Raw genomic sequence first — 27,158 nt, 5'->3', positions numbered from 1 at the left:
AATGCAAATTGGCAAGCAGGCGCGCGATCGAAAATGCAAGCCCGTCACTTATCACGAGCAGGAAATGGTAATAACGATGATCAAACAATTTCGAATGCGTCGAAAAAAAAATAAATATAGGAAAATATATATTTTTTAGATGAAGCGTCGTGCACGAGTAATTACGATCCTTATCACGCGCGCGAGGGAGAGAGAGAGAGCGCGAGCGCGAGCGCGTGGGGGTCAGTGAAACGGAAAAACATCGCGTGTGATTTATAATGTATCGAATCATAAAATGCATGATGAGCAGACTTCTTCGTTGTGTACGGGTGCGTGAACGAACGATATATTAATCATCCACGCGTTTCAACGAAAAGTTGATGGAATCATGGAATATTAATTGTGATGCAAATTCGATGACGCGCATGCAATCGAAAACGCGATACCCGGCCGATGATTGTAATCTCGCGTCGGTCCCAAAAATATTTGAATAAATCGATCATCCGGCATCTGTATGCCAGCAATTAACATCCACCCATTAACGCCTTACGATCGTTTTTTTTTTCTTTTTTTCTTTTTTTTTTTTTTATACATATACATTACCGAATATCGTCATTCTCGAATATTTCTCGAGAATTCTTAATTAATTTATTTTGAAAAGATTTCCATCCGAGTTCTAGGTGAAATTTTAAATTAAAATTTGCGATCAGATTCAGATTCATAAAAATGTGATACACAACTGATTTCAACGAGTATTCTCATACGTGTGTTTCACACTTAGTTTCTAATTAAATCGCGCATTTATTACGATAATATAATATTTAATTACAGGTTTTTTTTTAAAAGAAACGAATTAGAATAGATTCAATCTTCATAAAAAATACACAAGATTCATTCTCTTCTTAAACAATTAGATTCCATCCTTAGAACGAAACAATAAATAAATATAACTAATTATAAAAATTGTTCGTTGATGTGGAATTTTTCATAAATTATATCGATCATCCTGGATATTTTTGGGACCAACTACAAGTAGATAAAATGAAACGGAATAGAAGGATAAAATGGTGGTTCGTTCAAATGATCAAAATATAATAGATTGGAGGCGATGATCGCAATTGATAGCCGACGGAATAATTCGATATACCGATCAATTTCCATCGATCGATCGATCGGAACAAAGCGGAAGGGAAGGGAAGGGAAGCGACACCGTTCGCGAGATCCGATCTAGGATAAAAAAAATTACGATCTAAAAAATCTTCTAGCACCGGAGAGGGGAGAAAAAAAAAAAAAGAAAGAAAAAAGAAAAAAGAAGGAGAGAGAGAGGACCTTGCCGAGCAGTTATTAGTTTTGCCAGCCGGGGAGCTTAAGTTTTAAGCCGGAAATCAATGCACCCGGTCGGACGGCTTTGTAAGCTTCCTCGTATGACGGTTTTAACGAGTGCGAGTTACGTAAAAGTGATGCCGCGCCCTGGTCGACCAAAAAATCCTCAAACATTTCCACCCCTCCCCTCGAAAACTCCCTCTCCGCGAAACGATCTCGATTTCATCTCTATCTATTTAACGTGGACCTCGGTTTTTCCCTTCAACGCACAACAATTAATAAACGGCATCTTTATTTATACGAATGTTGTATCGTTACGATCAACATATCGCTCTTGCATGATTTTTTTTTTTTTTTGTAAAACGAGGGAAAGTTTAAATTCCCTCCTGACTTTAAATTACACGTACACGTGTACGAAAAAATTGTTTTTGAACAATTTCTTGACCTCGGAGAATCTAAAGAGAAGTAAAATTATAACGCTCCGTCTGGATTCACTTTCATTCAATTATTAACGAAGAACAAATCTACTTAATAACAGGAATTCATTTCAGGAAACCTCGTAACATATTATCGAGACATTATCCCTTCCTACGTTACGATAATCATACATCAAATTTTTAATTTCCTACATTTACGAACGAAATTATGAAATACGATACGTAATTAAGCTTCTCGATTAAAAGAAGTACAAAAGAAACTCTCGAAAAATACGGTGGTAGATTCTTAATCTACCATGTTCAAATAATTCAGTCAATTTTTTTTTCTTTTTTTCTTATATAATTTGATTCAGCGAAAGATCTCGAACGAAGATCTCCCCCGGAAAATTCCTCCCCGTTTCGAGATAATAAAGAAAGCCCATTCTTCTCTCTGACCTCGAGGCAAGGAAACAACGGCGTATATAGACGCGCGTCCGAGTTAATCAGCGCTAACCAAGAAAGTCCTTAAATACTTCTCTAGCCGGCTTCATCTTAGCCCGAGGAAGGTCTTGCTCGCTTTCCAATTAAGCGGCGCGGCTTGTTTAATTTTCACGGAAAGATCCACCTAGAATCCACTGGGTTGAATGGGATGCACCTCCGAAGGGGGAGGAGGGGGAGGGGGGGTATCGATCAACCGGAAAGAGATGGATTCCCCGCCTCATTTTACCTTGTAATCGGTTGCCCATCCTGCCACCAGATTTGCCTTGGCTACGAGAAAATTTAATCGTATAATTAAAGGAGGAGCGGGCAGGCCACGTGAAATGGCGCGCGACATCCACGATGACAGATATATTAGGCCACGACTCGATGGAAACGTTACAGATTATTCGGCTGGTAGATCTCCACGGCAAACACAACATCAATTTTTCCCATGCATGCCACCCCTCCACGCGGCAGGGGTTCTCAGAGAGACGGCCACGGGGGTAATTCTCATTGCTTCTCTGGACCCTTCCCACCGTCGCATGTCTCTCGATGTCAACCCTGTGTTTGCGAGAATCTTCCCTCTGGACAAACGTGACGCATACGAGAAATCATTGATTCCGTGGATGTTTATCGAATTTCGTGACCGCTCTATTTTACCCGTGAACGGGGTTTGTACGGGTTTTTTCGTCTATTAAATACAATTGCCATCCCAACGACGAAATTTTTTTTTCTTTCTTTTCAATCTCGATCGAATGATTCTCCTCCTCGAAAATACTTCGAAATCCTTCCTCGTGAAAGGGATATTTATTTTCTTTTCGAAAAGAAAAAAGGATTAATGGAATAATTTAAAATCCAAATTTTGAATTGTAATCCGTTCAATGGAGGTTGTTCCTTCTCTCTCATTCTTATACAGGATGGGAAAATTTCGTATTTAGACAAAATATATATCAAGATGTCGGGCCACGCAGTGCAAATGTATTCAATGAATATTCCTTGGAGCAACGTTTTAAACCTACTTGAAGCTGAATTCGCGCAGATGGATACACGATTCGTGAGCGTGGCTCCAGTTACCCGATACAAATTTCACGTTGCTTGTAATTACTCGTGCTTACACTGTTATCATTGAAGCTCATTAGCGGATATTAAACGCAAAGTCTTTTCGACGGAGCGGAATGAACCGCACGATACCGTCGTGTACCGCGGGCCCGGTCATTCGCCACGGAATTTATGGAAGAAGTACCCGGATTTATATACGTGGATACACGTATATACACGCGTGTGTGTGTGTGGCGTGAGGAGAGTGTGGATGTACGTACGTAAGTGAAAACAGGACGAAAATGGGAAGCGCTGAACTGGTATAAACAAGGGTCGCATGCAATATTAGGGGCATTAAGTCGCCATAAAGAGCGCATTAGGGGTGCGCCCGTGCCCTCGAGGGGTAGTTTAGCGTTTAATTGTCCCACCCCGTGTATCAAAGGTTTCGATTTCTGCTTGACTACGCGCGTTATAAATCCACGTACGTTCGCCGTTTCGCGCGTTTGTGCGCGATCCGTGCTTAATTATTGTTACACGTAAGATCGGTCTTGTTGTGATCTTCCATTTCCGGCTCAAAAATGGCACACACACGCCTATATATATATGTATACGTGTGTGTATTGGATCGATCGAAATCGTATAATCGGAATTCGTTATTTCGGATCTGACCTTATTTCCTTCCAGTTCATTTTCGATAAAAATTCCATCAGATTTCCTCGATAAATATCAAGTAACGTTCAGATTTCAAGCATTCGGATTTCTTTCTGATTATATTTATATCTATATCCACATCTTTATGTATATACACACACACACGTATAAAAGGGGAGGGGAGGGTCAATCTTCTTTACCCTAAAAAAAAGAGGATCCGTAGGATCGATGTAATAGTTTTCACTCGGTGATTACCTATAATTCGTACTCGATTCGACAACGAATTTCGATGACGAAACGTCCTCCTGCACCTTCCACATCCATTGACGAGCTCCATCACCACGAGCACACGCCAGACGCACACGTACAGACACATACATACGTACGCACAGTCTACATACGTAGACGTTATATGTGAGGGGGAAGGGAGGGGGATACCCGAAACGTATAAGAGGAACAGGCGAATACCCAAGTTGCTATTGAACCGATTTTGAGCAAATATCACTTGAAGCAGGTCGGGGAGATTCGCGATTCCGTAGTGACGGGGTAGTTGGTGGTTGCTGGAAGAGAGAAGGAGGAGGAGGAGGCTGAAAAGGGACTTGGAGGGGGTGGTAAAGGGACCAGGAGGTAAGGGTGCGAGCGGGACAGAGAGGAGGGGGAGGCGGACGGGCAGGCGGGACGGAGGCAGAGACAGAAGCAGAGAGCTCACAAGCCCTTCGGCAAATTTCATAACCGAACTTGTCGTATTTGCCCAGATTATTTCAATATATTCGACTCAAGCCGGGAATCTGTTTGCGAGCGAGTGTATGCGTGAATGGAACTTGCCGCGGTCGCAGCACCGTCCGCCTATGTGCGGCTCTCCGTCTCTATCTTCGCGCTACCCCTGTGTTCTTCGTCGATGAAACTGTGCGCGGCGGTAGGTGGTGGCTGCCTTCCTGCCTTCCTGCCTGCCTACCGCGAGAAACTGCCGCACCCACTAAGTCAACCGAGCGGCACTTGGCCGCGTGTCGTTGATACAGCATTTTAAGGAAATTCGAACGGTTACGCGGCCTTGCGTCGTGCATCCCCCTCTCCGATCGATTTCACCTTCGATTTTTCAATCGTTCGGGCGAAAGCTGAGTCGTCGTCGAAACCTCTCGGTCTCACGGCCGAGGGAGAAGACGAGCCGCGAGGAATTGCCACCGCGAGGATCCACGGAACCGAGTTATTACATTTGGCGATCGCTGCCTCGTGCTCTCTATCGGTGGTACGGAAAGTTTAATAACACGGTTCTTTGGGAGGTTTCCCCGCTATTTCGAGAGGAGATTTTCGAAGCGAAGGATTGGTTTCTGATGATGTTTTGGTAGATCAACGTAGCGAGAGGTGGTAGTGGTGGTGGTAGTGGTTCCGGATCGACTGAAGTATAAATTCTCCGATTACTGGGGAATGTTATTGCGGCCCCTGGGAGGGGAGGTAGGAGGGAGGCGTGGAAAGTTTTTCTCCTTATCCATCCCGTTTAACGCGTCGTGATTTGTAATTCCCAGTTTCGATTTTAGAGAAGTTTTTTAACCACCTTGATCCGTCCAATTTGATTGAAATTATTCACGATACCGTGATGGATAATGTAAATAGAGGAGACACTCGGCTAGACACGAATTAATTTTATTATCAAAGTCGAGTCTCGATACGAAGGAAGAATTTTAGACGTTGCGAATGCTTGGACGGATGAAAGAGATATTAACGAGAGTTCGGAACGATCAATTTTGTTATTATTAGCGGAACGGTTAACGGGGAGATAGTTGGTCGGCCGTTGATCCGTTAAATTGGCAGGAAATGGAGCGGTGGATAACGTGAAACGCGTCGCGTTTCATGAAGTTGCGCTAATTAAATAAAAGGAGAGGAGATGGTGAATGTTGCGGAGCGGAACGCAGGCGGCACGTGGCGGCACGTGTGCACGCCTTTCCCCAAAGGACTGTCCCGACCGTTCCTATAATGTATTATTAGTCCATGGAATGCGATATATATTAGTTTGGGATCGGTGGACAGATTCGGGAATCAATTAAATAACAATAGCCGCTCGTTAATCCCGCGTCGAGACCGCAGACGCGACCGTCCGTCCTGAACGATCCCGCGATCATTAATTACTCCCTACTTTCGTCGGTGGTTCGCGCTTCCGGCGTTCTCCGTTTCATCGTGGTCGGTGGTTGTTACGGTTTACGCCACGTTTCCCTATGTTTTCGAGTATGGAATATGTTATATTCATGGAATAAGAGGAAATGAAGATTTTTGATACCAAGTTGATTTATGCGAAGCCAAAGCGTTCAAGGATCCGATAAAGTTGGTATAATAACTGGCACGGTATCGATCGATAAGTTACGAGGATGTATAAGTTATAGAATTTTGTTAAATAAACAGTGTGTACAGTTGAACGAAACATTTAGCGCGATTTGTAAAATTTCTAACTGCTGTAATATTCTATTCTTTTAAATCTATTCGCGTGCAATAATAGATAATTCGCCGCAAGCGCAACATATCGATTGTCTTGAAACATTTAAGAGAGATTTCTTTTTTCTTTTTTTTTTCCTTTAAATACGAGATTTTCTCGAATTATCTTATACATTCTCGTTCCCCGCTTCCTGTCTGAGAGGTAAATTTTTAGTGAAATCTACCGTGAAAGATGAGACCAATTCGAGAAATTATAAATACACGAATGAGATTTGACGAAGAAATTAATCTTCATTGATCGTTCGATGATTCTCTAATCGCGTTATCGATGCCGGTTATATCTCCATCGATCGGCCGTACTCCACTCCGCGCGGAACGGATGAAAATAACAGAATCCCGGAAACACGGGAGCTCCGGGAGAGAGATCGTGGAGATCGGAATGAGGATAGATAAGTAGCCCATCCTTACCGAAAAAAACCGGAAGGTGGGAGTAATAATTGACGACAGACAGCTGATTCGAGCTAAAATTAAATTCCCTCTCTCGACGACACGTTAGGCGGATAATCAGGATTCGAGGATCGCAGTAGACGGCAGCCTCCATTGTTTCATTCGATTTACACCCGTGCTCCATACCCATAATACAGAACCTGCAATTTACAGGAGAATGAAAAGTTAAGCCCGTGCAGAAGGCTCAGGGGTGGCGTGCAGACAATGGGCCCTGGCTTTAAAATCTCTCCGGCAAACAAATGGGAAAGCCCGGCTCAAAACGTAATTGAGATATTGAGATCTGATTAAGATGAAGTCAATAACACGGACCGGTTGCCGCATTTTGCCTCGTCCTACATTCTGTCTGTTCACGAATCTTGAAACGATCTCCGATCCGCGAGCCAGGGGGTTGGGGTACGGCGGCCGGAGGGGAGAGGGTTGCGTTGGTTGCGATGGTGGTGGTAGGAAGGTAGATAGCTCGACGGGAATACTTTCGATTTCTCTTTCGATGAATTCGACGGAAGTTCAAAGCGCCACGCTCGAGTACAAAAGGGTTTAAGGGCTGGCCGGTCGAGTGTATTAAGTAAGGTTTTCAACGACGTCGATTCTTACGTGAAAGCGGGTTGATGATGATACCTGTGTGTAAAAAAAAAAAAAGAGAAAAAGAAGAAGGGAGAAAAGGACGAAAAAAAAATTAACGAACGCCAATGATATTCACGTTGCAAGAACTTTATCGAACTGTTTACATTAAGATAATCAGATCTTCGATAAAAAATTTATGCTCCGGTTAAATAAAGCCTCGTCGCGTTATCGTGTAAGCGGAAGAAATATTTATTTATCCGTCGTAGATCTACGTGTAACGTCGGTATCGCGAAAATCGTCAAACTGGATGCATTCTATATCGGAACGAACGTTGAAACACGCGAAACGTAAAGACGAGATTTAAAGATAGGAATGGTATCTATTTTCCATCCACGGTAACCCAATCGGAGGACAGCTCCTCGAAACTGGTCTCTCCCTCTCTCTCTCTCTCTCTCTCTCTCTCTCGAGGATATTTAGCATGAGCTAAATAGTAGTAGAGAAGCTTGTAAGCTTACACCTCTCGAAGGGGTCCCTTTTTCGGATCTCGTTTTCGGGACGACTGAAATTACAATAAAAGATACTTCTGTGGCCAAACATACCGCTACCAGATTATTATACGATCCTCGGTGGAGACGGTGTATATCCATATATATACCGGGTGTCCACATCTGCCGTGGCGCCGCAGGAGGTCGGTCATAGGACCCTATTGAGGAGAAAGGCCCTCGAAAAATCTCCTTCCACGCTTCCGTGCGGACGAGCCCGTTGTATTTTCGAGTCCGGACGATCGGCAGCACCTTTGCACCGCCAATAGGAGCGACCAACTCGCGCCCGATCTACCAATCGCCTACGAGCGCTCGCCACCCGTACTCCCCTGTCTCCGCGTAATCGTGTAACCGACCCCCTTTGTCGCGGCTTTTCACACCGAGAGCCGCGTACGTACCCGGCCGACGCTTCTTTTTTTACCCGGCACCGCTAATTATCCACCGAAATCCCCTTAAACGGCCATTAAACCCGCCCCTTAAACGGTCGTAAAAGCACTTTAGGGCTAAACGGATACAGCGTAGCGTTCCGTTCTCCGCTCGGATATCTCTCTTCTTTCCCTTCTTCCCTTTCCCCCCCGCCTTTCGGACTAGGATTACACCGAGTTTGATAATGACGACTCGCCTTCACGACTTGCCGAGGATCCTTCTTCGCGGAGACGTAAAAACGGTGATTTCTTCTCCCCGAGATCGATGGCCGTTGTGTTTCTTCGACGACGTAAACGTCGCCTTAGGACCGTGTTTCGATTTTTTAATGGCCAGATAAGTTTCATCGAGGAGGAGAAGATGGTCGATAATTCGGCGAAAGAAAGGAGGGTTCCGTGTTGAGGCTATATTCTCTCCTTCCCCCTCCCTCGAACATTTCCGTCAAGAATGGGGTTGTTTGATCCTCGTCAAATCAACCGAAAATCTTCCTTCCGATTTCTGATAATTTTTTGATAATTAGATATTACAAAAAAATTTGGGATACACGAATCGATAGTAAATACTCGGCTTTTGGATTCCTTCTCCCAAATTATTTTAACTAAAAATAGTAAAAATTATTAATAGTAGACAGCTAAGTATTCAATTATAATACCGTGTAATAAACAACGCTTTAATCCCCCATTGTCACGTAAGGGACGGTGGCAAAATATACCGGAATTTTTCATTTCGGTATAATTTCGGTACATTTCCACGTGCAGAATGGGTCTTCGTTAAATCGAGCGGGGCGCGGCGCAAACAAGCCGTGAAACTGGCGACTTTTTTGCCCGGGCGTAACCCGATTTTTCCGCGTTGGTAGCGAGCATTGGAAAAAACGGAGCGAATTGCGGGGCGATCTAAGGCAAGCTGATAAAAAAGTATGTACAACCGCGCGGCGCAGATAATCAGCTTAATGTAATATAATATTACCAGGCGGAGAGAGAGAGAGAGAGGGGGGGAGAGGGAAGGAAACGGATGGTTTATCAAAGTGTACCCGCAGCCTTTCGTGTCTCACGCTTTATTAGATTGCACGCCGCCGGCTGGGAAATTAATAGTACGATTAATTTATGATTGTAAAATACGTCGAAAAGTCCTTGCTTTTCGACCCGCGATGCTTTTCGCCACAGACGAAACGATAAAGGGTCTTATGCATCGTGCAACGTGCTCGTTATAAATTGATGCGATATTTTTTTCCGGATACGATTTCTCCTTCGTTACGGTGTACTCACTTTGATGTCGATGGGGGAGAGAGTATACGAAGGGAGAGAGGTTACAGGTCTTGTATTGTAGTAACGAGATAGAAATAAGTTTAATAAACGAGAGGAGAGGATCGCGTAACGCGCGGCAATTACATACAAAAATTCGTCGCCCGGATCTCTGAAGTTCGTAGCGTTTTTAGACACCTCTCGACCCGTATGGAGGACCCCCGATGCGCGTCCTGTATACGTGCATGGTTTGATGCACCTTTTATCCCGCGAAAACCGCCTTATTCGAGAAAATTGATCGAGTGTGAAAGACCTCGTTCCACGATCCATTAGAATGCCGTGAGCTTTGATCTTTTCAACGAGCTGGAGCATCCGATCGGTCGGACCCCCCTCTCTCCCTTTTTTTCTTCCCTTTTTTTTCTCTCTTTCTATTTTCTTGCCATGAAAGGTGTCTTTGATAGAATCAACCTCGATCTTTTTTAAACTGGATCAAGGTTTACAACCTTTTAACGCGTCTTAATTTATCGTAATAACTTTTCGCGCTGTTAATCGAGTCGAAATTAATAATCGATCTCCGATTTTTATATAATGTCTACTTGAAACATTTCATATTAATATCTCTAATTTTGGGAATGTTTTGTATTCGTTTATTAGTGAGAATAGATTTTTGATCTAAATGGTGGAACGAAGAGAAGAGTAATTTTAATTAGTTTAATTTAATAATTATCGAAGTTGAATGATTGTTACAGCGAGAGTCGTCCTTGAAAGTATTACCTCGCACGATCGTAGAGAGATAGAGATTTCGAATTCATACATATCCATAGAGGAAATTTATGTTACAAAGTTGCTCCAATTTTATTAAGCAATGCGTGGAATATTTCAAATTGTCGTCACAATATAAATCGATCTCTCTAATCCCTCGAAAGGATCAAGGTATTTATCTTATCTTCGAAACAGCGATAATAATAATAATAATAATAATAAGGAGAACTTTTTATTAGGGAAGAGAGAAGGAAAGAAGAAAATAATCGTGCAGGTATCTCAATTTCCAAGGGTTCAGGGTGCCGACGATATCTGGGCTTAAGCCTATCGGCGTAAAAGCCATTATTGTCGGGGTCGCCCTTGGAGGGGTTGAAAAGGCGAAAGAGATCTGCGTCGGGGGTTGCAGGTCGTCGCCTTGCTGTGCCCAGATGCCTTCTAATGGCCTTAATGAAGTGTGTACGCACCGTGTGTATGGAGTTAGAACGCAACGACACTAATTTTTAAGCATAATCGTACACTCAGCTTCACAACGTGTGAACGAGAGACGGTTCTCAAACCGTCCGCGTCGCCGGATCCCGTCTTTCTGCGTCTTCGCGCGGAATTTTTTACGCCGCGGGTGTCCACCAACGTTCCATTCAAGTTTGAGGAATACTTTGGCCAGAAACTTCTCTGTAATTGGCTGCTTTCTCTCTCTCTCTTCCTTTCTTTTTTCCTTTCGTTTTTTTTTTTTTTTTATTTGTCGTTTGCTTTTGTTATTTTGTACGTGATTGTGCTCCATCTGTCGCTACGAATTTCGATCGCTGGGAATTCGGAATATTTAATAGGAATAAGAAATGGTGAATATGTACGTAATGGCGGATAGTATCGATAATATTGTTTTCGATCGGTTGGAGAAATTTCTGGAACAAAATGGCGCGGGGGCGAAGCGTAATATCTTTCAAAATGATTTCCCACTAGATAAAGCGGTAAACAATAGCCGGGCAATCGTATCACGATGGTTTCACGTTGCACATCGTAAGCACACCGTTTTCGTGAGCGCACCATTATATTATAGTCCTGTTTTCGAGTGGCATGAAACTCGACTAATGACTTGCAAATGTGGATACGATTTAACTCGTCACGAAGACTCGCAAAAGAGAGGAAAAATCGTTGCACCCTTTCGAGGAGAGAGCAAATAGAACAAAATATTTTTCCTGGTGATAATTATAATTTATTGAGGAAAAGGTAAATATATTACGATTAAAAATATAAATCATCGAAACGAAACATTCGCTTGTTCTTGCTTTTTGTCCAAAAGATTGGTTTCAATGTTTGACCGAAGTTCCAAGATGATATATATATATAGATCCTTTCCTTTGTTGCCTCCATGGAATCCTAGGATATAAAAGAAGGAGAGAAAAAGTATATAAACGGTATAGAAATGGATATTTTCAAAGTAGGAAAAACGTCTCGAGTCGTTTCGAGAATTTAGGACGAGAGTATTGAATGCAAGCGGTATTCCCTGGGAAAAACGTTAGATAATAACAGGATAAAATAGGCGAGGATGGGGAACGAGTGACTCGATCGGCGTGGAATAAAGTTTGTCGTCGTTAACGATTCTCACTCGCCACGATTTTGCGTGAAAGAAAGAAAGCAGCAGCAGCGCGATTATTTGAAAATCAGTTACTTAACGTTTTCCCGGATTGTGTGTTGCCGGGAAAGAAAAAAAAAGGGGGGGGAAAGTCGAGGATAGTAATCTCGACGATGGATGTTTATCACGGCAGATGGACTAATTGATGTCATTTAGGGTATCATTAATGTTCTTCTTGGTATCAGCGCAGCTAGTGATTTTCACAAGCGGAGAAATCTTTTCAGACCGTGCCACTTTCCGCTTCTCAAGAACGGGCGGTGGAAGCGGGATGGAAAACGCGAGAAAAAAAGAGCGGAGAGACGGTGAAAGTGAGAGAAATGGTGAGAGAGCGAGAGAGAGAGAGGAGGGAAAGAAGGTATAACGGAACTAAACGTATGTGCGGAAAAGGGAGGAAGAGGAGGACAACGTAGACGTGTTCGTGGGTGTCGAAGGCGGGAAGAGAGGGGGGGATGGAGGGGATGGAAGTATGAAGTGAGCATATTACTATTGAGAATAAGTACCTGGCTTCGAGATGGTGGCTGTGCTCAGGGGGAGAAGGTGGAAGGGGCTGAAGTAACGGCACACGGGGGTGGTACGTTAGGGGTACAAATGGGGTGGTACAATGGGCACTAATGGATCTCAAGCCGCCGCGAGAGGCGCTGCTTTTAATCTAATTGTCCTTCGTAGCCGTCGCGATCGCGATCAGTGGTATTCAACTCTGATCCCTCGTCCAGCCCCTTAAAACATATGATTATACGCGGAGGTAAAAGAAAAAAAAAAGAAAAAGAAAAAAGAAAAAAGGAGAAAAGAGAGGAAGAAGAAGAAGAAAGAAAGAAAGAAAGAAAAAAGAAGGAAAGGAGAAGATGAACAATTGTTTCCGGACTCGTTTTCGGACCGATCCTTTCCGTGCGAACGGAGTTTTCGAAAAACGCCGCGTGAACTTGTAATGCGGTAATTAAATTCCAACGAATAATAAACGCGTTTATTAAATTCCTGTAATGGACCGTTTTATTAAAAATTCATTACATTCGGAATATTCCAAGTCCGTGCTGAGACCGAGCAATTCGCAATTTTTCACGCCGTCGATGTATCGCGAAGCACCATCGCGGATACACCATCGTGCATTGCACTCGAAAATGAAGTTTTTCGACCGCCCTTTGTTTCCCCGTTTCGCATCCATTTTTATATCTCGCGATTCGAGCGCGGCCGAGGAAAATATCGTAGTTTGAAAATTTTTCAAACGGGCAATCGTTTTCGACGATGCAATTTCCATCTCTCGTTAAGCCGAGGTTAACCCTCGACGATTATCGATACTTGAGTGGATCGCATGGAAACACGTATAGGTGTAAACGCTTACTAATCGACATCGGTGAATGAAAGCAGGGCGAGAGTGGACCTAGAGCGTTTCTTTCTCCTTCTAGAGGTTCCATTTAGCGGAACTTTACAGCATTATGCGACACGGTCATTGAGCTAAAATGCAAGGGGAGAGGAATTTCGAAAGCACGCAAAGCACGCTCTCTTTCTAATGTTTCGAATATAAAATGTCTGCGAAATATCTCGAGTGTAGGTGCTCACTACCATTATTCTTAAGCGTTTCCTTCCAAAATCCACCGTTTGCCGTTTCCACGAGAAGATCTATCTAAAAATCTCGTCAAGATTCTTCCTTTCCTAAACATAAATAAAACTCATCATATCGATCGAAGAAGATTTCGATAATCGATCCTAATAAATCGTCGGAAAGTTGGGAAGCGAAAGGAAACACGGAGTGTGAAAGGGAGAAAAAAAAAGAGAGAGAGAAAAAAAAACTCCCACGGCTCAACGACGAAGGGAGGAGGAATATCAGAGAACAGAAAAACTCGGGCAGGAAACAAAGCACAACATTTCCCGCAAACTCGTGGCATTATCTGCCCCGATCTTATCGACTCGCAACGATGACGATCGTCCCGGGGCAGGTGGCGCAATAATTACTTCCCTCGGGTCCCCACCCCTCTGCGTCGCCGCAGCTCCGTTCAATAACGATAACGATAATTGTCGCGCGGTGGTGTCGTCGCTACGCGCTTCGTCCTAGGCCGAAGATAAATTTCTGATAAGCCGTATAAATTGGTCGGATTGTAATTGCCGTTGTGCGTGTCATACGCCAGGACGGGACGAGGTGGTGTATGACCACGGGCACGTGGGAAGGAACGAACCGGAGCGAGCGAGCGGAGAGCTTGCGAGTAATCGCGGTAGGCGCGATTAAACGGCGTCCAATGTTTACGGGAAAAGAGTCCGTGGGAATGGAAGCGCCCCGTTTGCGCGTACGAGGGCGGAGACCGCAACGGGGCCAGCTGCCGATCTAGAATTCAGGAAATCGCCGCCGCCACGAGTTTTACGCCCGAATTCTTTTCGTGATTAATGACGCGGAAGCGTGTTAACCGCGTTAACCGTGGTTAATCGCGCTCTAGCACGAGGAAAATTAGGGTTAATAGAAATAGGGTCTGGGGAAAATACGTTCATTAGCGCGATTCCCGTGCTCTTTGCAATATAGGCAAGGGAAGGGGCGGGAGGCGTCTAATCGGTCGGAATGGAAGAGAAATCACGTTATCGAAGCTGGATTTATTTGGTTGTGACGTATCGATTTTTGGAAACGATGAAGAATGAAACGATGACGAGAGAAGATCGGATAAATGACAAGTGTGATAAATCTTAGTAGCGTCATATATTTCTCTCGAGATAATTAATTACCTACATATTTACATGAAAGAAACTATACGTGATCTATATATAATATATATATATATATATGCATATGTATATATATATATATTTGCGTATGATACATGTATATTACAAAAATTCTTCTTCGATAGTAGTTCGTTTTTATTTGTTGTCGCTGGTTTCTATAAAACTGGATTCTCTAAAAAAAAAATTTTCCAGTGTCCAGTGTTGAGACATTCGTTACAATTACCACATTCGTCGACACGAAAATATCGCGAACAATCTTGTGTTTTTTGAATCGAAATTACCACGTTATTTTATTACTTTAGAGATTATCACTTTTGAGAACGGCGAAAGGTACGAAAAATCTAGTAATATTCGAAACCACATTAATTGTCCGCGACATTATTCGTTAAATCTTGCGATATTGCATTTTATTCAGACGTGTAAAGACGTACATGAATTCTCAACCCAAGAAAGGAAAAAAAAAATTAATAATAATAGTAATAGTAATGATAATAATAATAATAGTAGTAGTAAAATGTAAGAATAAATTGCGTAATTTTAAAACGAAAGAAAAAAGGTAACCTAAAAAATCGTCGAAAAACCGGCCAGCGGTTTCCAACGACGCATTTCTCGTAACCAACTCAAAGTATCCGTAGGAGTAATCTCAAACAGACTAGCTAGTTTGTTGCGTTACAAGAATCCTAATAATGCACGGACAAAATTCTTGGGAATTCAAACCTCTTCTCGTATCCCCTCCCCCCTCTCCACTCACTTATAATCCATCATCCGTGATTCATCACTCCCCATTTGTTTCGCTATCAAGGCATCGGCGTCTAAATCCCGTGGATCACCGACATCTTCGAAAAAAAGAGAGAGAAAAAAAAAAGAGATAAAAAAAAATCGTTCATCTACCATCCACCATCCCGCATTAATTTATTTACATTCGGATTCTTGATTATTTCACAGTTAGTTATCCACCTTGCGTAAAACCTCCTCCGCCTTCACTCTGAGCACCTCCGCGCTCTGCCGCCTGATCTCGTCGTCGGACGAAGCTGAGTCTTCCTCCTTGTCGTGCTTCGAGCTCAAATTCTGCGGCAGATTCTGCACACCGAGGTTCAACGGGTGTCCGGGTATGTGCGTCCCTAGCGTGTGCCCGTTCACGTTGTTGTGGTTGAGGGTCGAGGCTGGGTTGAGCCCGACAGGGAGGACCGTGCTCAGCGAGGCCAGGTTCTGCGGAAGGGGTAGGCCGATGTACTGCGAGAGTATGGCGTGCAACGGGGGCAACTTTGGCGCGCTTGCCGGCCACGGCGGTGGGAACACCGGAGGGATGAACCAGGGAAAGGCACCCGCTGGTCCACCCGATGGATCCGCACCTGGCACACCGCCGGCGGTTTGGAGCAGGCGGGCGTGAAGGGACAGCTCGTTGACACCTGCAATCACACCGTTTTTGCGCCGATTTTTAGTTCGTTGTTTCGAAGTTTTTTTTCTTTCTTTTTTTTTTTTTTTTTCCTTTCGAACCCCGCCACGGGGTTGCTGCTTCGAAGGGAGAATTAGCATTTCGCGATCCAACTGCGTCTTTGTCTTTTCTATCGTTTGTCCAGGATCAATTGGCTGTTGGGAATCAAAGGAGGAGACTGGCTCTGATCCGTGGTGTTTGTTCTATCATGGACACGTTCTCGGTTTTATCGAGATCCGCGTCGCTTGTTCTACAACGATTGGATGGAACTTGGAGAGATTTGAGAGAAAAAAGTGTTTTTTCTTTTTTTTTTCTTGGAAAACGTAAACTTTGGTTTCGTAACGTACGTAAGATCTTATTGTTTCGTTAAAGAACGATTTAAAAAAGTGGTTTTAGAAAGGAAATTCGAAACCTCTTGTTTCATTTAATTATGGAACAGGAGTTTCACGGAACTCGACGATCGAATATCCGATGAAAAATTAAACGATCAAAGTTCGCGATACCCGACACTGGAATTAAATGTAATTGGCGTCGATTTCATCTTTCCTCCCTTGTTCGTCCCGTCTTCTCGCGTATTAATCAAACGTGATTTCGCAGTTGAATCGGAAAATCGAAGATTCTAAAAACGAGCATTGGTAAAACTTACCACTCTGCTCCACATGCATGAAATTCGTATCCCTTCCGAGCACTTTCTCCTTCTTGCGCCATTTCGCGCGTCGATTTTGAAACCAGACCTGAAACCGGAATAAAAAGAAAAAAACTCGTGTAAAAACCTTCGAGATTTCAGATTATTTTTCGAAAATAAAAATGAAACCGGTTAAAAAGATTAAGGAAATAAAATGAGATAGCTGAGATGGCTGATTTGTGAATGGGTGATCTTCATTCGAAAATTGTCCCGATGCAATTTTCACCCTTTTATCCCTGAGCGAGGGGAAGGGAGAGGGGGGGGGATGACAATCGTCGCGTAAAACGATCGAATTATTTCTTGGAAGAAAATACGCGCGAGCGACGCATGAGAACCCCGAGCGGCCGTATCAGAACCAGCCAACAAAAGCTTGCTCTCGAGGTTGATTAAGCTAATTGTTAACAATTATCCTGATTTCCTCCGTATCCCCGAGTGGAAGCAACCCCTGCCCTCGCACCTCGCCGCCCCTTCGAAAACCCCTGGCGCACCGTCACCGCTGGCCCCGTTGCCGGTATAAATGCTTTCGCTTTCCGCCTGGGCTGCTCTGATTTTTCGTGGCCACCGCCAGACCCCGCGAGAAACAGACGAGAGAGGACGACGAGGGAGATTGCGTTTTACATCCTGCCTCTATTGTGCGGAAAATCCAGCCCCCCTTTTCAACCAATAGGCAACGTCCGTTTGCGGATCGATCCGATAACGCGTTGATCGTTCCACGATACTTACCTTCCTGCTATCCTTCCTCGAAAATTTCTCCCGATTTCGTTTGATTTCGGAATGATCGAGCAATCGACGATAAATCGACGATAATCAAGCAACATTCAACCAGTATATATATATATATGTATGTATGTTGTAATAATAATTATTATTAGCGAAGGGAAAGAATAGAGAGATCGTAATTGACGAGATTTGGAACGGAATATTTTTAAAGAGAAATTAGGAATATCTTCGTGGAGATTGTAAAAGTTGGGAAAGTGAGTTGGAACATTCGGTTGGAACGGAGGAGGAGCACGGAGGAGGAATGGAAAGAGGAGGACGTCGCGAGACCGGGGCAGGAAATTCAATTGCCTAATTGCTGTTAATTATTTAATCGCTCCTGAATACCCCGCTAACGCCTAAGTGCTCGCAAACCTTGCAGCGCGTCGTTTAACCGACCCAACGTGAACCCGAAAGTTTGAATCCCCCTGTCTCGGTCCGTGCAATCTCGGTGTAACGTTTCCACCACCGTCTCCACCGCAAATTTCCTGTCGACGCTCTCTCTTACTTGTTGAAAGCACCGAGCGCATAACATTTTTCCATCTTGCAGAATTTCCATCCATCCCGATATAATAATACGTACGTGTTATTTCGCGTAAAAAAAAAAAAAAGAAAAAGAAAAGACACTCGAAAAATTCGCTCGATTGTTATTTTCGATCGGTCGAAACTTTTCGAAACAATTCGGAAACGTCTTCTCGACGCGAGGATAAGAATCGACGTGACAAACGTCGTGACGAAAAAGCGAAAGCGAGATACACGGTAGACGCGACAAGTCTGTTACTGGTGGAAATGGGAAACGGGGCAGAAACGATTCGCGATTCCATTACCATCGGGTCCGATCGACGATCGAACACGATACATCGGCCGGCCATTAATACCGAAAAATGGGTAATTTCGCATCTGGAATTGAGGGCGGCGTGGGAGGAGGAGTAGCGGAGGATTTCCTAGATTGAAATAAAGTGGCCGTGGCACCACTGCGCCGCGGCGGATCATTTAGCGGTTTTGTCGAGCGACGGCCAATTGCCGGCATTGTCGCTTGGCTGTACCACAATGGGCCAATCGGAATGCTCTCTGTCTCTTTTCAACTGCACGCCACCCTTCGACGCCGGCTCCATCCATGCGACCCTTCTCTCTATACTCTATATACACACTCGCACACATGTTCGTATATATAATATATATATATACATATATATTGATACATATAGATACATACATATATATATGTACATCTCTTTCTTGCTCTCTTCCTCCCTCTTTCTCGATCAACCCCTTCTTCCGTCTCGCTCCGATTTACCCTATCCAGCCGGTTCCGTTCTTCGTTTCCTCGTCACGCGCACACGCGAGGGTGTCACACGATGGTTACCTACGCTAATCGAGTAACCGATTTCCATCCATGGAAAAGTCATAATTTATGGGAGCGCGCGGCCAATACCCCCGCGGCTCACACCTTCGACATCGTCGCCGTCGCCGTCGTCGTCGTTGTGCCGACGTCACGTAATCCGTACCACGTTTCGTGGATGATTAATAACGCGATAATTCGAATGGGGGGGAGGAGAAGCCGAGGCTGATATTTATCGATGGTCGATAATAGAATCAAAGGAACATTTCCACCGGGAGAATTTTCCTTTTTGGAAGATAAAGTGCATTCGTAAGGGATGAAAAAAAAAAAAAAAATGAACGAATATGCGTCGACATCGACTACTTCGTTTCCCGTACCGTTTTTTAAATCGAAGTTTAATCGACCTAACGGGAAATGTTGGAGCCATAAAGAAACGCGTTAAAATATCGTGTCGAGGTGCGTTTTCCTTTGAACTTTTAGAGCTGATCAAACGGTTTATCGGTTCGAAAATTACAATTTCGCAAATTGTACATCCCTTTCCTTTTCCATTCCCTTTTCTATTAATTGTCACTGATTATAATTATATACTTTTCTATTTTTTTTTTCGTCTCTTCCTGATTTTTCGTTCTTTTTTGGTCTTTTTTTTTTTTGTCTCTCTCTTTACTGACGTCAAAATATATACATATATACAGCTGATGCTCTCTCACGACCATTAAAAGGCGCGGCTGGAAAATAATTTCAAAGCAGATTACGACCCCGTACGCTCTTTACCGTTCGACTGGCTCGTATGAAATTAATCCCCGTAGCACGAGTATGGTCTGGCGCGTCTTTCGCGAAATTACAGACGTCGAAGAGAGGAGCGGTAGATTTTCAGTACAATAGTGTGTAATTAGTCGAGAGGCCCACGCTGAGGTTGCGCCTCGTTCGGCAACGAACGTTTTCTACTAACGGTTTGAATATCATCGCTCGAAAATCTCGCGTTCACCTTTACGAAGACAATTTCAATCGTGTTCACGACCGACCACAATTTTGTCGTATTTTAATTAATACGGTTAAAAAGTTGCTGTAACGACACGCGTGTCTCTCGTTTTAGATTCTCACCACGGAAATATCGCAGTATTTATTCGAAAGGAAACATCATAAGTATTTAATTACAACGATTACAAATGTAATCTTACAATCATATTATCGAATATTTCATTCCAATTTCCTTAGATCGAACACGCGTATATCAAACGTAACGATGTCTCATTTCCTTGATATTTTTACATTTTCCTTTGCTCGAGCAAGCGAGAAAATTCGTATAATCGATAATAATAATCTGAGAAAAATAAAGCCTAAGGAGAAAGAGAAATATGATATATGCGTTTCAATCGAACTCACCTGCACTCTAGCCTCGGACAAATCCAATCGCATCGCGAGCTCTTCCCTGGTGAACACATCTGGATACTGGGTGTTCCCGAACGCCTTCTCGAGTTCGTGCAGTTGGTACGTGGTGAACGTGGTACGGGATCTTCGAACTTTGCGTGGCCGATCCGATTCTCCCAGATTCAAACGGTCCGACTCGCCCAAGTTCAAAGGATCGTGAAGAGAGTCGTTCATTTGATGGTCGCTCAAGTGACCGAGTTCCGTGTCTCCGCCATCACCGATCGCGTCGGACGATGTCGCGTGATCTGAGAACAACAAAGAAGTGTTGTAAATTCGTCTGAATCGATTCGAGTGTTTTTCTTTCTTCCCTCTTCCCTTAATCTTCCATGATTTACGCGTTATTATCGATTACGATCGATCGGTCGAAGGTTAGAAAAGCGTCAATCGAGACGAGATACGAAATGACACGGTGTTAACGATGTACCGCCAACCGATGTATCGATGTATCGCCGAACAAACGTGGAACGGCGTGAGGCTGAAAACAGGAACGGAACGGATGGTGTTAAAAGGCTGCGGACGCAGTATCGAGGCTCGAATAGAATACGCGTATCAAACGATCGCGTGGACCTTCGATACTTGAACGAAAGAGAGGATCGGGGCGATTAAGCTAAATCGTCCGCGCTGCCAAAACGAAATTGACGTCCCGCTGATATAGAGGGGGGGTTGAGGGGCGGCGAGGAGCAGCGAGGAAAGCCGGGGCGGAGAGGGGCCGTGCGGGGCGGGGGCGGAGGAAGGGAGTTGGAGATGCTGCGGGGCCGGTGTGGGTGCAATTTCATTTTTAAGCCGTGCAACGACTGGCGCCGATATATACGCCCGATATATACGGCGATCATGTCCGATCGGCGGATTTGCCAATTTTAAGCCTCACCCGGCGCTTCATTTTTTTGTACATCCGCCTGTATATATATATATATACGAAATATAACGCATCGATGCGAGTCTATACATTATACGTACATACGGTCAATAGTACTTAAAAACCGTTGCCAGTCAGTGATTAGCAAATATCACGAGTGCATGTACGTACACGGTGTGCCTTCGCCTCTCCCTCCCCCTTGTGCGTGCACGTGTGTGTGTGTCACGATGCAACCTACCCTTGCACGATGTAGCCAACCTTGCACACGCTCGTTTCTCCAACCCTTCCTTCCTTCCTTCTCCCGCCAACTTTTATTGCCTCTTTTATTGCCCCCCGTCCCTTCCTCTTTTTTTTACGCTCCCTCCTCTTTCTATTTTTCTTTGTATCCGCTTCGTCTCGTATTTCCTATATGAATATCGGCATCGGGCCGAGTTTAAACAGCTCATTAGAGTTTAAACTGTGCGAAAAATACAGTGCGGTGTTCCTTTTTTTTTTCTTTCTTTCTTTCTCCTTCTTTTAATCTGCAACTTCGAAACGATTCTTATAAATACGGTTTAGAGGCACGTGTTGATAATGCTTCGGTCGAGAAAGGAGGGATTACGCGATAAGATCGCGAGGGAATGCGATCGAAGGAATCGTATCGATTGGTTTACACGTGGATCTCATTTACTCAGCTACTCTTCAAGATCGCGAGATCTTTTCGATGAGGTGGGAGAAAAGGAGGAAGAGTTTATCGAATGATGAAATTTTAAATCTAAAATGTATCTTCCGCGGTGTAAGTAATATTTTGATTAATATACATCGTGTCGTTGATCGATAATTTGATTAATCCCACATTATCGTCTAATTAGTTTTGGGGGACGCTTTTGATCTCGCCATCTCGGGGATCCGTATCGGCCACGATCCCGACTTCGACGGAAGTTTCAATATCGGTTCTCCCGTATCCCGCGCACGATTCCCCTCCCCCCATCATCCTCTTACACACGTTTGCTTGAACTAATTAGACACGCATCCACTACTCGTGCGTAATAACGTTAATCCTACTTTTCGGTGCCGCTTTAACCGGCAGTTGTGATAAATTGCGAATGAAGCGAATCATTAGAATTGGCACGCATGCTGCCGGCTGCGTTCAGAGACGGAGCAAGAGAAAGACGGGATATAGTGCGTGTACGTGTGCACGTAATCGCACTAACATTTACGCAAACAACGTACGTACGGATAATCCGCGATGAATAGAGAGATTTTTATGTTTTCATGCTAGGGCACAATGGGGCACCCACTTGATGCCTAACTCTCCGCTGCTTTTTATTAAATCTACGACCCACCGATAGGGGTTGCGCCGGGTCGGTGAAGGAGGGTGGAAAGGCCCGGAAAGGCAATTCGCGGCGCGAAATTAAAGATTTATTTACCGTGCCCGATGACCACATGTCTCGAACATTGCTTCCCGAGCGACACGGGACGCTTCGCTAATTTCTCTCCTTTGATTGAAATTATTTTTCAACTTTCCAGCCGGTATGCGATATGATTTTTCATTCTTCACTTGGGAATTCTTCCTCTTCCTCTTCGCGCGATGTAAGAATATCGATCTTATCGATGATGATTACGTGAAAAGTCTTGGAACATTTATCATCCATATTATTTATTTCCTTGTGCTTGAAAAGGAGATCGTTAATTCGTTTGGATATTTTGTACGATTAAAAAGTGTCGAAAATAGAGAATATATAAATTCTTCGCAAATCTTCTCGACGAAAAGACTGATCTAACAGGCTTAACTTGAAAAGGGGAAGAAAGAAGAGAATGGATCGCGAAAAGAGAAGATAAACGAAACAAAATAAATCTCGATTGGTTTCCATTCGATAATTTCTCTAGATCAATCGACGACGAGTCGAATGTGTCTATCTGTAAACGATACCCGGCAAACCGTATCAATGGACACTCGATGCACGGCTATCGTCAGACGCATTAATTATGTTAGACGATTGTACGATCGAAATCCGCAAACACATCCTGATTTCTGCACGCCACAATCGGGATGGGCCAATAATCGGTCCGTCTGTATACAGTGATCATCCGACTATGTGTGTACGTGTGTGCATCCACACGTATCACGGAACGCGCATAAGTAATCAAATTCGTCGTCTACGTACGAAAATTCGATCGAAGTGGCAGCGTTAATTAACAAGCTGAGATACGTGATATGGGAGACGAAACGAAGAATCGTATTTATAAATGGTAAGTTTCCTTTGTTTTCCCTTCCCTATTCGCTACACGGTACAACGAGTTCGGGATACTCTCTTTCCTGGACAAGATATATATCGCTGGAACGGATTACACAAGGTCCGGCTTTACGTTGAAAATCTAATAAAATCCTTAAGAGGGTTTACGGGTAATACGTTCACCGCTAAACTGGTCCGGATAATCCTTTACGGAGCAAAAAACTGGCGTATCCAACGAGTATCTTGGGTGGAAATTTAATAAGTGTAGCTTTACGCGGCTTGATTAATCTTTTATGGCGGTATCTATCAAGAGCTGTGTATCGAGGTATATCTCTGAAAAACAGCGGCTACCGTTATTTTTTTCCTCCTTTCTCTCTTTCTTATTTTTTTTCGTCACGATTCGCGTGGCTACCGGTCAAAAAAAAAACAAAAGAAAAGAAAAGAAAAAAGAAAAAAGAAAGATATTCGTATTCTCGTAATTGAAGGAAGGAAAATGCCGTTCTTTGTAACGTGTTAATCGTTAACGTCGCATTTTAAAGCGTCTTTTGATGTCGTGCAATTGCAAAAGCGTGAGTAAGTGGAAGGGGGGAGGGGAAGGGACAGGGGGGAGAGGGAGGAGGGGGAGGGGGAAGGGGATCTGGTATATAGAAACGCCATAATTTATCGCGAAACAGCGGCACGTGGCGCGGAATTAGCGATATTACGCGTAATCATGGTTTTCTTGAGAAATCCATTGTTGCATATATTTTAATGAAATAATTGCGTGTTCGTGCGTTTGTACGACTCGCGTGGAAAATAAGCTCGCAAACAAGTGTTTCACATGCAGCGCAGTGAGTGAGTGAGTGAGTGAGTGAGTGAGTAGCTCGCTCGCGTGCCGTAAGCCACGTCGTAAATTTACATCGTACCCGTTGATCGTCGGTACAGATTCGAACCTCGACCTAATTAGCCTTTTTTACGCTCACGATAATTAACGTAAATGCGCGCGTAACGAATCGGGAGGTTAGAAAAATGGGATTTTTAACCATGGCCATTACCACGCCGTTGTTTTCGCGTCTCCTCATCATCATCGTACGCGCGAATGAAGCGGATGAAGCGGATGAGCGCGGGTAAGGGGAAGGGATGGGAAGAAGGAATGGGTTGTGTTGATCGATCGGGCCGACGATCGATGCGTTAACGATTTTTTTTTTTAAAAAATCGGTAGAACTCCATTTGCTAAATTGCCACACAATTACGAAGGTCTATCAGATGCGGTGGTCTCGATGGGTTAAGATAGATAACCCACTTTGTTTTAGTTAGAAGGAAAATTATATTTTTTATCGCAATCGCGGCCCGATCGATGCGACAGCAATAAAATGTTGGTAAATGAGACCTTAGTTTACTTAACGATATTAGATATTAGATAATAATGCAATATTGCTCGCCGAGTTTATTGGCGGCACGGCGCGCGGCTATTTTGCGGCGAGTAAATAGAAACTAGCAAGCCACGAACGCTTCTGAATGTCACAGACATTTTAAAAATGGTAATTACCTCTTAAGTATATTAAAATTACGTTAAACGAGTCGGGAAAAATAGCGACGCTTACTCGTATCCGATTAATCGAATTCTAATTACTTAATGAAAACGACGATGATATTCGACGCGATCTTTCGCCCGATTGTTGAAAAAAAAATAAATGAAAAATAAAAAAGATAAAAAAAGAGATAAAAAATAAAAAATAAGAATAAAAAAAAATAAAAAAAAATAAATAAATAAATAACACAGGAAAAAAACGGGAAAAAATACGAAAGAGCTTACCTTCATCCTTGCCGTGTCCCAATATCTGATCGATGCTGTACACGTTCCTCTTTTGATTGTAAGTTTGCGCCATGGTTACAGCGTGTGCAAAATCACTGTGTGTGTGCAACAACGTCGAAAGGTAATCGGAAGCGGTGTTTCATTCACGATAATTCACTGAAAAGAGAGTGTACTCTCACGTCCGGGATATTCCGGAGAATGGGGAAAATCGTATTTCCCGCTGTCCCTTCCGCGGACAGATGGAGCTTCGTGGAAGAACGTCCTTTTGGCGCGAGCAAAAGAAAATGAACGTATCCGTACGTACACGTTGTAATATATATATATATATATGTATCGAAATAATTTGATTACACGCGTGAGGAAAAACTGAATGAACGGAAGCGCGAATCGAAGGATAATGAGAAAGACGGGGAAAGGGAAAGAAGAGAAGGAGAAACTACGGAGCGTCGATGTTCCACGCGTGACTCCTCTGACTTCGAAAAGAAAATGCGTCAATCGACGGCGCACCACGAACTGGCTCGTCGGACATGAAAGCAGCCCTTAATATCGCATACAGCCGCCCCACCTCGCAACCCCTAACACCGCCATATTAGCCTCCCCGCCAATGAGGGCGCACGCTTCTCACCCAAAGCCACCCCGTACTCGGGGGTTGAATGAGACCTGGGCGGGGAATATTTTGCCCTTTCCGCGTAAATCCCCGGATTTTTTTCCACCTCCTCTCCTACCCCCTCCCACTTCTCAGAGTTCTTCCTTCTTCTATCCGATCCTCTTTCTCTCTATCCCCATCTTCGTTCCTTCTGCCCGTATTTCCGTCCCTTTGTCTCTCTCTCCTACCCTCTCCTTCTCGCTCACACCAATTCATATTCGATCCATCGACGCGATGTTTCTTCTTCTTCTTCTTCTTCTTCTTCTTCTTCTTCTCTCGTCGAAACGTGAGATTATTTACCGCGTCAGATGTACGCCAATTCTTCTGGATCGCGATTAATTTCCTCCCTCTTCTTATTTTTCCTTCTCTTCTTCTTTTTCTTCTTCTTCTCATGATTTTATCTGATCAAAAACATACCGTTCGAGATTTCTCTTTTTTCCTTTCTCTTTCTCTCTTTCGTCCTCCTTTCTAAAAAATGAAAGAAAAATTTGCAGGATATATCATTATACTAATTAATTCCATTGTAATTATTCATTGTATTAAGTCATTCGATTTCTCGAAATTGAAATTTTTATCTTAAATCACGATCACACGGCAACTCGCTTATCTTTCAAAACGTACACCTGGTTGCCTGATGACTAATTAAACGAAAGCCTTAAGTCTCAGGTAAAGGCTGGCAAATACCGAAATCCTGGGGCACGGAACATATTTGTGAGAAACGAGGTCGTCCACGTGGATCGGTCCATTGAAAAACTTTTTCGAAAATTTGCTTACGATTATCCTTACTTATTCTAAGACAACGCCTTTCTCAACGCGAGGCCTGGTTTTGAAATCAGTAGTTTAATCTCTAAGATGCGGTTAAGGACAAAGGCGAAATTATGGCCCCAAAATCTTAAACGTTCCTATGTCATTCTGCAACGTTTCCTTCCTTCCTCTCGTTCGAAAATAATCTGGCCCTCATGATCTGTTGTTAATCCAAAGCATCTTTGTCAAGATTTTTCAACCGTTCTTTCGAAAATCGCTGTTTCGTGTCGTTTCGGACATTGCGAACCACCCATTGTTTCCCGATTAAACAGTAAATTACATCGAATAATATTTTTACAATTCACAATGTGTATTTTTTTTTTAAATAATTAGATATCTACGAGTTTTTAATAATCCTTAAAAAGACGAAAAAAAAGTCGAACTCGATTTCACCGTTTTAATAATAATTCTAATATTCGATAATAAATCACGTTTGATTGATTTTAATAATTTACAATACATTGTAGAACGGAAACGTAACGCGTTAGATCGCGTTAGAAGGTAACGCGATAAAG

The 27,158-nt window shown here is 43.5% G+C and overlaps 1 protein-coding gene across 2 annotated transcripts; it reads right to left on the bottom strand.

Annotated features, from left to right (window-relative positions):
- Positions 1-14,639: 14,639 nt before the first annotated feature.
- Positions 14,640-25,727, bottom strand: LOC724146 (paired box protein Pax-6). Of its 2 annotated transcripts, none has more exons than XM_006571337.3 (5): positions 25,194-25,727; positions 20,282-20,571; positions 16,762-16,849; positions 15,638-16,089; positions 14,640-15,516 (listed from the first exon to the last, which is right to left on the bottom strand). In XM_006571337.3, exons 1-5 carry the CDS (start codon positions 25,264-25,266, stop codon positions 15,493-15,495), a joined length of 927 nt encoding a protein of 308 aa, XP_006571400.1. In that variant the 5' UTR covers positions 25,267-25,727; the 3' UTR covers positions 14,640-15,492. The 2 variants fall into 2 exon arrangements, with proteins under 2 accessions (XP_006571400.1, XP_006571401.1); XM_006571338.3 differs by having other exon boundaries at positions 15,422-15,516; positions 15,601-16,089.
- Between the last annotated feature and the right edge of the window lie 1,431 nt (positions 25,728-27,158).

The sequence above is a fragment of the Apis mellifera genome, linkage group LG1 (genome assembly GCF_003254395.2).
Source record: "Apis mellifera strain DH4 linkage group LG1, Amel_HAv3.1, whole genome shotgun sequence".
Lineage (NCBI taxonomy): Eukaryota > Metazoa > Arthropoda > Insecta > Hymenoptera > Apidae > Apis > Apis mellifera.
The sequence above is the reverse complement of the archived record's forward strand: the minus strand, read 5'-3'. Positions and strand labels throughout refer to the sequence as shown.

Excerpts from the sequence above, each read along its gene's own strand:
- LOC724146 (XM_006571337.3), bottom strand. The coding sequence starts at position 25,266 with ATGGCGCAAACTTACAATCAAAAGAGGAACGTGTACAGCATCGATCAG. Across the intron at positions 16,090-16,761 it reads CATGCATGTGGAGCAGAGTG|GTGTCAACGAGCTGTCCCTT; the intron begins GTAAGTTTTACC and ends GTGTGATTGCAG. Across the intron at positions 15,517-15,637 it reads CGGAGGAGGTTTTACGCAAG|ATGTCGGTGATCCACGGGAT; the intron begins GTGGATAACTAA and ends TTTTTTTCGAAG.